Genomic DNA, 13,043 nt, shown 5'->3' with positions numbered 1-13,043 from the left:
ATGTCATGGGATCACGTCCTGCATAGATGAGAATGTCACATGTCATGGGATCACGTCCTATATAGATGGAGAATGTCACATGTCATGGGATCACGTCCTATATAATGAGAATGTCACATGTCATAGGATCACGTCCTGTATAATGAGAATGTCACATGTCATGGGATCACGTCCTATGTAATGAGAATGTCACATGTCATGGGATCACGTCCTATATAATGAGAATGTCACATGTCATGGGATCACGTCCTATATAATGAGAATGTCACATGTCATGGGATCACGTCCTATATAATGAGAATGTCACATGTCATAGGATCACGTCCTGTATAATGAGAATGTCACATGTCATGGGATCACGTCCTATATAATGAGAATGTCACATGTCATGGGATCACGTCCTATATAATGAGAATGTCACATGTCATGGGATCACGTCCTATATAATGAGAATGTCACATGTCATAGGATCACGTCCTGTATAATGAGAATGTCACATGTCATGGGATCACGTCCTATATAATGAGAATGTCACATGTCATGGGATCACGTCCTGTATAATGAGAATGTCACATGTCATGAGATCACGTCCTATATAATGAGAAGGTCACGTCATGGGATCACGTCCTATATAATGAGAATGTCACATGTCATGGGATCACGTCCTATATAGATGGAGAATGTCACATGTCATGGGATCACGTCCTATATAATGAGAATGTCACATGTCATGTGATCACGTCCTGTATAATGAGAATGTCACATGTCATGGGATCACGTCCTATATAATGAGAATGTCACATGTCATGGGATCACTTCCTGTATAATGAGAATGTCACATGTCATGGGATCACGTCCTATATAATGAAAATGTCACATGTCATGGGATCACGTCATATATAATGAGAATGTCACATGTCATGGGATCACGTCCTATATAATGAGAATGTCACATGTCATGGGATCACGTCCTATATAATGAAAATGTCACATGTCATGGGATCACGTCATATATAATGAGAATGTCACATGTCATGGGATCACGTCATATATAATGAAAATGTCACATGTCATGGGATCACTTCATATATAATGAGAATGTCACATGTCATGGGATCACGTCCTATATAATGAGAATGTCACATGTCATAGGATCACGTCCTGTATAATGAGAATGTCACATGTCATGGGATCACGTCCTATATAATGAGAATGTCACATGTCATGGGATCACGTCCTGTATAATGAGAATGTCACATGTCATGGGATCACGTCCTATATAGATGGAGAATGTCACATGTCATGAGATCACGTCCTAGATAATGAGAAGGTCACGTCATGGGATCACGTCCTATATAATGAGAATGTCACATGTCATGGGATCACGTCCTATATAGATGGAGAATGTCACATGTCATGGGATCACGTCCTATATAATGAGAATGTCACATGTCATGGGATCACTTCCTGTATAATGAGAATGTCACATGTCATGGGATCACGTCCTATATAATGAAAATGTCACATGTCATGGGATCACGTCATATATAATGAGAATGTCACATGTCATGTGATCACGTCCTGTATAATGAGAATGTCACATGTCATGGGATCACGTCCTATATAATGAGAATGTCACATGTCATGGGATCACTTCCTGTATAATGAGAATGTCACATGTCATGGGATCACGTCCTGTATAATGAGAATGTCCCATGTCATGGGATCATGTCCTATATAATGAAAATGTCACATGTCATGGGATCACGTCATATATAATGAGAATGTCACATGTCATGGGATCACGTCATATATAATGAAAATGTCACATGTCATGGGATCACGTCATATATAATGAGAATGTCACATGTCATGGGATCACGTCCTGTATAATGAGAATGTCCCATGTCATGGGATCACGTCCTATATAATGAGAATGTCACATGTCATGGAATCACGTCCCATATAATGAGAATGTCACATGTCATGGGATCACGTCCTATATAGATGGAGAATGTCACATGTCATGGGATCACGTCCTATATAATGAGAATGTCACATGTCATAGGATCACGTCCTGTATAATGAGAATGTCACATGTCATGGGATCACGTCCTATGTAATGAGAATGTCACATGTCATGGGATCACGTCCTGTATAGATGGAGAATGTCACATGTCATGGGATCACGTCCTATATAATGAGAATGTCACATGTCATGGGATCACGTCCTATATAATGAGAATGTCACATGTCATGGGATCACATCCTATATAATGAGAATGTCACATGTCATGGGATCACGTCCTGTATAGATGGAGAATGTCACATGTCATGGGATCACGTCCTATGTAGATAATCTCTACACTACCTGCCCCCATAGAGAAGCCCGATGACATCCCAGCCTGACATTATGGGTCAGAACATACGACCACTTACTTCAGATCCTGGAAGTCACGCACCAGCTCCGTCTTCTGGTCCGGCGACATTCGGGCAAAAACTGCAGCGTGAATAAGAATCTAAAGATGGAGACGAAACGTCGGCTTAGAACAGTCCGGCCGTATAACAGGATAGAACAGACGCTGTGCAGTACACGGCAGCGGGCGGTATTATGGATGGGGAAGGGGTCGTTCACCACATCAGATCTCACACTGGGCATAGAAAGATTCACTAGGGCAGTGATCCCAAACCGGAGGCTCTCCAGCTGTTGCAAAAATAAGGCTGCTCATGATGGGGGTTGTAGTTGTGCAACAGCTGGAGAGCCGCACAGGTTGAAGACCAGTAACCTATACAATGAGTGACACTATTAAGGCATGCTGGGAGTTGTAGTTTTGTAACAGCTGGAGAAACACTAATCCAGTGTTTCCCAACCAGGGTGCCTCCAGCTGTTACAAAACTACAACTCTCAGCATGCCTGGAGAGCAAAGGCTGTTCTAGAAAGTCCAGGAGCATCATTTGATCCATCCTGACTCTGGTGGGGATCCATAGCCTTAGAATGTTATCCAAGCAGGGTGCCTCCAGCTGTTGCAAAACTACAACTCCCAGCATCCCTGGACAGCCTTCGGGATGCATGGAGTTGTAGTTTTTGCAAGAGCTGGAGGCACCCTGCTTGGGAAGCACTGGAGTAGGGTCTTGTACATTTATGGAGACCAAAGGCCAACAGCTGTTTGAGCATGCTGGAAGTTGTAGTTATGCAACAGCTGGAGGCACCTTGGTTGGGAAACATTCTAAAGCCATGGATCCCCACCAGAGCCAGGATGGGTCACATGATGCCTCTAGCATTCTTAGAACATTGTCCCCAGTATTGGGCATGATGGAAGTTGTAGTATTGCAGGTTTTCCAGTGTTCCCCAACCTGTGGCTCTCCAGCTGTTTCAAGACTACAACTCCCAGCATGCCCTAACAGCCAAGTATGGCAACAATGCACTACTAAGGTTGAGGACAGGTAGCAGAATGCACAGTCTCACCTTGGGCTTCAGATCTGCGAAATAGTAGGACAGGACAGCAAAGGATTTTCCATTCACCGCAAAACAGTATGGCTGCCTGTCCAGGAACACGCCGCTACGTTGGTATTGACCCTGCAATAAGAAAAGGGAAATTATAAGTTTATTAGGACGACAATTCCGGTTCCTCGGGGGCCGTCCCTACAATCACCTCCATGGTCTCTTCTCCTACAGCCGTCTCTGCCAGGATGAATTTGAGGGTGGCCGGCCGATCGTACGCGGGGGGAGACGCGTTCACGAAGAAAACCTTCTCCGCCGGCTCCACCAGGTGGCAGCTCTTGGCGACATTCACGGCCGTCAACATGTTGTCCCCTGCAGGGCGAAGAAACAGACGTTACAGAACGTCAGCCATGTTGGCGGGTCATGTGAGCGTATAACCCATGGGCCACTCACCCGTCACCATGACCGTCCGTATATTGGCTTTCCTCAGCGAGTAGATAACGGGCGAAGTCTCCGGTTTAAGGACGTTCTTCATCACCAGGAAACCCGAGAAAGCCAGATTGCATTCTGCCGATTCTCTGCGGGATACGGAAGGAGGAAGAAAACCTTAATCATGGATCCCGGGATCAAACTGTACAATATTGGGGGGGAAATTGGTTGATCTGAGTTTGGGGATTTTGGCTGCGTGACGCATTTCATTGTTGCGTCGTCCTGCGGTATCTAAGCTGCAACCGATATATTGCCGTAACCACAACCAGAAGTCCATCCTGGATAAATATACAGTGACTTTATTTACTGCGATAGAGCAAAATGCAACGCAGCGTACTCTGTCCCCAAAATAGGTTGTGCAACCAATGTCACCTGTAGCCTAAGGGCCCATTCACACCACCGTCCGCTGCGGGTGCCGCTATAATCCTTTTGGAGCTAGGACTAAGCAGACACGCGCTGTCACCATTGACCGCAGAGCAGATTGCACACAATTCTGCCAAAAGATTTAAAGAGGTACTCCGCCCCTAGACATCTAATCCCGTATCCAAAGGCCCGCCCCATCAATGCAAGTCTATGGGAGGGGGCGCGGCGGCCGTCACACCCACTCCAATAGACTTGTATCAAGGGGGCGGGGCGTGACGTCACGATACTCCGGTCCCTGTATCGCCCGCCATCAGGCACGGAGCGAAGTTTATGCAGCGGATGACACATGATGCTGCTGGAGAGATGGTGGGGGTCCCCAGCATTGGGACCCCCGCGATCAGACATCTTAGGGGATAAGATGTCTAGGGGTGGAGTACCCCCTTAACAATGGGCCCTTAAAGGAGTACTGCAGTGTAGGACAATGTATCCCCTAACAAAAGGGGACAAGTGTGATTGTGGGGGGTCCGACCACTGGGATCTCCGCTATCTCCTGCATGGTGCTCCGGCTGTGGGGTGGGCCGGCATGCGCCCTACGTTCATCTCTAAGAGCTGGGAATACACGAGTACAGTGCTCCCGTGTCTCCGGCTCTCCCATAGAGATGAATGGAGGGCATGTGCCAACACCCGCTTCGTGTTCAAGTAGAGCCAGAGCGCCAGGCAGGAGATAGCGGGGGATCCCAGCGGTCAGAGCCCCCCGGATCAGACACTTATACCGGGATTATATACACTTTCCTACACTGCAGCACTCTGCATTCCTTTAAAGGAGTTATCCAGGGTTAGAAAAACATGACTGCTTTCTTCCAAAGCGCAGCACCACCTCTGTCTACAGGTTGTGTGTGGTATTGCAGATCAGCACTATTGAAGTGAAGTGGGGCCGAGCTGTAATACCACCTGCAACCTGTGGACAGGTGTGGCGCTGTTTTTTTGGGGAGAAAGCAGTCATGTTTTTCTAACCCTGGACAGACCCTATAGATTTGTGAATCATCTAAGAGAATTACCGTCCCATTGATATACAATGTATTATGGACCCGGGATAAAGCTGTAAAAGAGACGTCTAACCTGGAGATCAGCGACTCGGAGACAAACCTTGTGATGGACTGAGCCTCTTTAAATGTCCGCACTGACGGGAGAGGTTTACTGGCGAACCCCAGCACACGATATCCGTCCTGCGTGTACTGCCGCAGCATCGCCATGAAGTCGGGGGGCACTGGAGTGATACAAACAACAACAATAACATTAATACAGAGAGGATGAGACAAAGCACCACAAGTCCCAGCAGAGGCGTCTACACCTAATAGTACAACACGGGCGAGGACGGCCTCATTCTTCCCAGATCTACCTGATCCCGGCATCCCCAGGCCTCACCTGTATCAGGTCTGCACAGACTGGCCACCATCTCTGGCGCCCCCTTCATGTAGAGCTCACACTTGGCATCTCCGGGGAGTTTGGCTATGACGCTCATCCTCTGCAGACCGGAGGAAAATGGAAACCTCTGCAGGACCCCCACGGGCACCTGATGTTTCTGGGGAGCAAGAAAGGCCTTATAAGTGAGCAGTGGGTAGAGATAATTGTAATGCACAATATGGCCTCAAGGGGGAGCTCAATACATACAATATAAAAAAAGCCAAACAGATGCAGCAAACTTTAAAGGGGTACTCTGCCCCTAGACATCTTATCCCCAATCCAAAGGATCTACCCCAAAGGATAGGGGATAAGATGTCTGATCGGTGGGGTTCCGCCGCTGGGGACCCCCACGATCTCGGCTGCGGCACCCCAGACATCCAGTGCATGGAGCGAACTACGCGCCATCCCGGATGACTGGCGATGGGTGGCGCAGGCTCGTGACGCCACGGTCAGATCCCGCTCGTGACGACACGGCCACACCCCCTCAATGCAAGTCTATGGGAGGGGGCGTGACGTCCGTCACGCCCCCTCCCATAGACTTGCATTGAGGGGGCGTGACCATGACGTCACGAGCCTCCAGAGCTGAACCAGACGCTCTAAACGAACGCCGAGTGCCGCAGGGAGATCACGGGGGGTCCCCAGCGGCACGACCCCCACGATCCGACATCTTATCCTTTGGATAGGGGATAAGATGTCTAGGGGCAGAGTACCCCTTTAAGTTGAAATGTAACCCCTTGAGGACACAGGAAATTTTCCCTTTAGCGTTTTCGTTTTTTTTTCCTCCTCACCATCAAAAAGAGCCAAAACTCTTATTGTACTTTGTAATGACGCCATTTATTTTATTATAAACTGTACGGTGCATCCCAAAAAATATTAATGGTGGGAAATTGAAAAGGAGACTACAATTCTGCACTGTGTTTTTTTTACGCAGATGTTCCAGTAAAATTGGCGCGCTTGCTATATTCTGTGGGTCTACACGATTTAAACGATACTCGAGTTTACTATACGTAGCTTTTCTATTCAAAAACTTCACACTTTAACAAAATTAACATTTTTACATTGTCCTCTTCCAACCCCTGTTTAAGGGCTTTTTTTACCCTGACCTGTAGATTTCATTGTTATCACTTTTGTATACAGGTGACTTTTAGGACACTTGATTCCCTTTTTCTGGGATGTGATCAAAAATTTTGGGCTTTGGTATTTTTTTTTTTTACATTAGGTACGGTATTATAATTATAGTTTGGACATTTACGCACAATGCGATAAAAAAATACGTTGTTTTTTTACATTTTGTCATAAAATGGAAAAAGAGGGGGGGGGGGTTACATTTTTTATTGGGGGGGGGGGGGGGGGCCTTAATTACTTTTCTTAAAACTTTTTTTTTCACTTATTTTTACTTTTTTTTTATCCTTTTTTTCCACTTTTATTTATACTTTTTATAATCCTCACAGGGGACTATTTATAGCATCTATTATCTATTTAGGTGAGAGGACCTCCGGCTGCTTATTTGACTCCTTGGACCCCTGAGATTGAGCCATGGGTGGTCCGATAATTCTCTGTAAACCCCCCTAGTACTTCAGATGCTGCGATCAGTATTGATCAGAGCATCTGAAGGGGTAATGGCGGGAATCAGTGTGATCACTCATGAGCTTCTGCGCTCACTTTATAGTCCCAAAGGACGTACATGTGTGTGCACTAGGGGTTAAAGGGGCACCCTACTGCCCCAGCATCTGGAACATTTAGTTCCGAACACTGGGTGCGGGGGTTGTGACATCACGGCTACGCCCGTCGTCACATCACGCCATTCTCTCCTCAACGCAAGTCTATGGGAGGGGGCGTGGCGGCTGCCACGCCCCCTCCCATAGACTTGCATTGAAAGGGTGTGGTGTGACGTCACAATCCCTGAAGCCCACATCCAGCGTTCGGAACTAAATGTTTTTCGGATGCTGGGGCAGTGGAGTACCCCTTTAAGGAAGCAGGGCATACATTTATGCCCCTCGTCTGCTACAGGACTTTAAAGCAAGCTCAGAAGCTGGTGAGTAAAGGCTGCTATCAGCAGCCAGGACTCACCGGTAATGCCGAACATCAGCACCCTGGTTGGGAAGCACTGGACAATACCTTACACTAGTATAATGCACCACTGATATATATGCTGTGACCTCCACCAATAAATGGAGACCTAGGAAACCCAACCCGGCCTTCCTGTGATACCCTGCTGATCAGACAGCAGCTGCTGCTGTGTATCTAAGCAGAGGACGTCATAGGACACAGAGCATTTACCGGCCCATGAGGCTGCATCTCTAGGCTTGGAGGCTTCATCACCGACAGCAGTTTAGTCCCAAATATGTCACTTGTTTGTGGGTCAGCGTCTCCATCTTCAAGAACCTGGAAAGAAAAAAGAATTACAAAAAAGAAAAAAAAAAGAAAAAAAAAACTTTCCGTTCACAATAATTAACCCCTTAACGCAGCGATTTATAATTTTTGTGTATAAAATTTTCCTCCTCAACTTTCAAAATCCATAACTTTTGTTTTTACCATCTACAGACTCATATAAGGCTTTGCACAAACTACTTTGTAACAACATCATCTTATCTTAAAATCTACAGCAAAACAACAAAATATATATATATATTCGGGTCACAGATCATGGGACCCATGGGACCCCCACGGTCAGGCATCTTGCCCCCTGTCCTTTGGATGGGGGTTGGGGTGTCTGGGCGCCGGAGAACCCCTTTAACTTTCTGGCACCAGTTGGGGGGGGCAAATGGAAACAAAAACCCCAAACAAACTATTTTGCAGCTTTTGGGGAGTTTGGTTTCTGCGCAGTAAAAACGACATTAACTTTATTCTGTAGGTCCATATCATTACATAGATTTATATAGGTTTTGTTTTATTTTACTACTTTTAAAAAGTTATAACAAAATGCGTATACTTCATATCCTCCTCTTCTGACCCCTATAACCCTTCTATTTCCATATACGCAGCTGTAGGAGACTATTTTACACATTGATCTGTAGTTTTTATTGGTTCCATTTTTGTTTTGATGGGACTTTTTGTAATTTTTTAACTGGTATACGATGGGACCAAAAATCAGCAATTCTGGATTTTTTCTCATGTCTACGCCATTCTCCAACGCAGCGGTTTCATTAAAGTTAGATATTGATAGTTTGTACATTTCCACACAGGTCGTTACAAATCTGTTTATTTTTGCTTACATAATATTTGACATATGGGAAAAGGGGGGTGATCGAAAGTCATCCAGCACGGAGCGAAGTTTGCTCTGTGCACCGGATGTCTGGGGTGCCACAGCAGAGATTACAGCAGGACCCCCGCAATCAGACATCTTATCCTTTGGATAGGGAATAAGATGTCTAAGGGCGGAGTACCCCTTTAATATGTTACAGACATGGGCAGAAGGGGTGGACAAATACTTAACAATGACAGAGCTCTAGGTTCCTCACCCAGCCTGTGGACTCCACCATCTTCAGATCCATCTGGTCACCGATGGGATGTCCACTGAGGAGGGTGATGGAGTGGCAGGTGGCCATCGCATACAACAAGTGTCCATCGGGCAGTGAACGAGGGTCGTGGACGATCGGAAGGAAGTTTAAGCCATCGAGGGGGATAACGCCCCAAACATCCAGACCTTCCTCCGTCAGGGTTCCTGTCTGGGGGCACAAGGACAAGAATGGTGACATTACTATAATCTGTATATGAGATGTTCTTATTGGGCACCACACGTCTATGGAGACCGGAGGACCCCAATCCATACCTTATCGAAGCACACCATCTTTATCTTGCCGCTGACGTTGATGCGCGGGGGACTGATGCAGAATATTCCTTTCTTCTTCAGCCGGTTCTGGGCATATATAGTGCCCACAGTCATGGCGGCCGGAAGAGCAGGCGGCACGATAATAGTGATGACATCGAGGCCCCTTATAATGATCACAGATACGGGATGCTGCCCAGGAGACAAGAGAAGCGTCAGGGTCACATGTCAGGGGAGCGGGGGAACAGCAGCAGCGATAGGGGACACCTAATAGGGATGTCCCGATACTGGTATCGGTATCAATACTGGACATCTGCACAAGTACTCGTGCAAATGTCCCGATACATAATCCGATACTTGCTGGCGGGACCCTCGCAAGCCGGTATCAAGGAGGTGCCGAACTAACCCTATAAACGCAGTGATCAAAGTTGATTGCGGCATCTAAAAGTCAACTTCCGTTTAGCTCAGGGATGCTGATCGGGATCACCGTGGTGAAATGGCGCTGTCCCGATCAGCTGCGAGGACGGCCGACAGTCCCTTACTGTGCTATCGCTGCTCTTTTACTGCTGCCGGCCATGACAGACAGTACTAAAGGAGCTCCGATAACCCTGATCAGTGCTATGCTACGGCAGATCTACAGATTGCATGTAATTGTCCTTATGGGGACTACAAAAAAAAAAGTGTAAAAAAAATGAATAAAATAAAAGTGTAAAAATAATAAAAATAAATAATAAATGTGAATTAACCCCTTCCCTAATAAAAGTTTGAATTTCCCAGACTTAAAAAAAAAAAAAAAAAATTTTATATAAAAAAAGGCCTTCCTCTAAAAAAAAAATTACTAAAAAAACTAAAACATTTTTCCTTTTAAAAAGAAAACCTTGTCACATGACAGAAAAAAGTGAAATAATCATAATTGTGAATTAAACCCTTAATATAAATTTGAATTTAAAATAAAAATATATATTTTTTAATATATATTTAGGAGAAAAAAAATCCCTCTCTTATAAAATAAAAATAAAAAAATAAACACAACCCTGTCATGTGACATTAAAAAGAGTATCGGTAATTGGTGTCGACTCAGTACTTGGTCTTAAAAAAAATGGTATCGGGACATCCCCCGCACCTACCTTATATAAGACGAGCATGACGATGCTGTAGATGGTCCCGATGATGGCTGCAAAAGGGGGAAAAGTGATCAGATCGGTTCTGTCCCCAATAAATAACAGGGAGGAAATGCGGACAAAAACAGCCATAAAGTATGTGCGACGGCGGCCAAATCCTTACCAAATATAGCCAGGACCAGGATGAATTTGAGAGAGTCCCGGTAGAACTTGAAAACGACGGGTTTGGGGTGCAGGATGGAGCTGATGAGGTTTCCCTTCACCGTGCAAAAACCTAAAAAGGCCATAGACCAAGAGGATTAACAGGTTAAAGCAGTGTTTCCCAACAAGGGTGCCTCCAGCTGTTGCAAAACTACAACTCCCAGCATGCCCGGACAGCCTTCGGCTGTCCGGGCATGCTGGGAGTTGTAGTTTTGCAACAGCTGGAGGCACCCTGGTTGGGAAACACTGGGGGTAAAGAGTCAGCAGTGACTACAACCAATAAAATCAAAATGTATAACGATAAAATGACCATAATGTGCCAACCCCTGAACATGTATATACTATCCTACAGCTGATTATTGGAAACAGCAAGAAAGTGCACAAGCAGAAAACTCATAGAAATCTCAGCCGAACTACAGAGAACTGATTATTTATATCAGGTGATTATACAGAACTCAGGATCAGTACAGGATAAGTAATGTAATGTATGTACACAGTGACCTCACCAGCAGAATAGTGAGTACAGCTCTGGAGTATAATACAGGATATAACTCAGGTTCAGTACAGGATAAGTAATGTAATGTATGTACACAGTGACCTCACCAGCAGAATAGTGAGTACAGCTCTGGAGTATAATACAGGATATAACTCAGGATCAGTACAGGATAAGTAATGTAATATATGTATACAGTGACCTCACCAGCAGAATAGTGAGTACATCTCTGGGGTATAATACAGGATATAACTCAGGATCAGTACAGGATAAGTAATGTAATGTATGTACACAGTGATCTCACCAGCAGAATAGTGAGTACAGCTCTGGAGTATAATACAGGATATAACTCAGGATCAGTGCAGGATAAGTAATGTAATGTATGTACACAGTGACCTCACCAGCAGAATAGTGAGTGCAGCTCTGGGGTATAATACAGGATATAACTCAGGATCAGTACAGGATAAGTAATGTAATGTATGTACACAGTGATCTCACCAGCAGAATAGTGAGTACAGCTCTGGAGTATAATACAGGATATAACTCAGGATCAGTACAGGATAAGTAATGTAATGTATGTACACAGTGACCTCACCAGCAGAATAGTGAGTACAGCTCTGGAGTATAATACAGGATATAACTCAGGATCAGTACAGGATAAGTAATGTAATGTATATACACAGTGATCTCACCAGCAGAATAGTGAGTACAGCTCTGGAGTATAATACAGGATATAACTCAGGATCAGTACAGGATAAGTAATGTAATGTATGTACACAGTGACCTCACCAGCAGAATAGTGAGTGCAGCTCTGGGGTATAATACAGGATATAACTCAGGATCAGTACAGGATAAGTAATGTAATGTATGTACACAGTGATCTCACCAGCAGAATAGTGAGTGCATTTTATCAGACCCCACAATACCTGTCTTTATGACAACAGCGATGACATCCCTGTCCATGTAGCTCTTGGCCTGTATGATTTGGGTTCCACCATACAAAGTGTGACGGCGATGGGCATCTGTGGAATAGACTGTGTCGGCTGCAGAGGGGCCGTCGGGTAATGGGGTCTTCATTTCAGGGACACTTTCACCTAAAAGTCCCAGGAAGCAGCGTATGAATTATAATAAGTCATGTGATCACCCCACAGCAGTATAATTGTATATAGTATCCTCTCACCAGTCAGCATACTCTCGTTCACCATACACTCCCCCGACAGCAGGACGGCATCACACGGCATTAACATCCCCTCCGGAGGCAGAAGGATGCAGTCCCCAGGGACCAGGTCCGTGGAGTTCACCAGCAGCTCCTCTAAAATAAGAGAGAATGAGAGGATGAGGGGGACATTTACATTCAACACCCCCATCCCTGTGCCTGCAGCTGCACCACTCACCCATCTGCAGCCACACACCCATCTGCAGCTGCATCCCCCAACATAATTCTGCCTGCAGCCACCCTTCAATCTGCAGCTGCACCTCCATCCTTGTGCCTGTAGCAGCATCTTCCCATTACTGGGCCTGCTGTCAGAATCTCCCCAGTGTCTGCAACCGCACCCCTAACCCCTGGGCCTGCAACCGCACCCCTAACCCCTGGGCCTGCAACCGCACCCCTAACCCCTGGGCCTGCAACCGCACCCCTAACCCCTGGGCCTGCAACCGCACCGCTAACCCCTGGGCCTGCAACCGCACCGCTAACCCCTG

The 13,043-nt window shown here is 45.8% G+C and overlaps 1 protein-coding gene across 3 annotated transcripts in view; it reads right to left on the bottom strand.

The window, feature by feature from the left end:
* ATP13A2 (ATPase cation transporting 13A2) overlaps positions 1 to 13,043 on the bottom strand; it is a 56,564-nt gene that overhangs the window by 17,873 nt on the left and 25,648 nt on the right. For all 3 annotated transcript variants that reach the window (XR_008848217.1, XM_056542112.1, XM_056542113.1), the window contains exons 11-23: positions 12,523 to 12,654; positions 12,269 to 12,436; positions 10,812 to 10,922; positions 10,655 to 10,701; positions 9,531 to 9,719; positions 9,220 to 9,426; positions 8,039 to 8,143; positions 5,720 to 5,876; positions 5,441 to 5,561; positions 3,896 to 4,020; positions 3,654 to 3,814; positions 3,467 to 3,577; positions 2,440 to 2,519 (exon numbers count right to left, since the gene is read on the bottom strand). Coding sequence is in view for 2 of the 3 variants with exons in the window: in XM_056542112.1 (XP_056398087.1) it covers positions 2,440 to 2,519; positions 3,467 to 3,577; positions 3,654 to 3,814; positions 3,896 to 4,020; positions 5,441 to 5,561; positions 5,720 to 5,876; positions 8,039 to 8,143; positions 9,220 to 9,426; positions 9,531 to 9,719; positions 10,655 to 10,701; positions 10,812 to 10,922; positions 12,269 to 12,436; positions 12,523 to 12,654 (1,714 nt within the window). In the remaining variant the exon portion in view is untranslated. The remainder of the gene's footprint in view (positions 1 to 2,439; positions 2,520 to 3,466; positions 3,578 to 3,653; positions 3,815 to 3,895; positions 4,021 to 5,440; positions 5,562 to 5,719; positions 5,877 to 8,038; positions 8,144 to 9,219; positions 9,427 to 9,530; positions 9,720 to 10,654; positions 10,702 to 10,811; positions 10,923 to 12,268; positions 12,437 to 12,522; positions 12,655 to 13,043) is intronic.

The sequence above is a fragment of the Hyla sarda genome, chromosome 10 (genome assembly GCF_029499605.1).
Source record: "Hyla sarda isolate aHylSar1 chromosome 10, aHylSar1.hap1, whole genome shotgun sequence".
Classification (NCBI taxonomy): domain Eukaryota; kingdom Metazoa; phylum Chordata; class Amphibia; order Anura; family Hylidae; genus Hyla; species Hyla sarda.
Note: the sequence above shows the minus strand (reverse complement) of the source record. Positions and strands in the feature narration are given on the sequence as shown.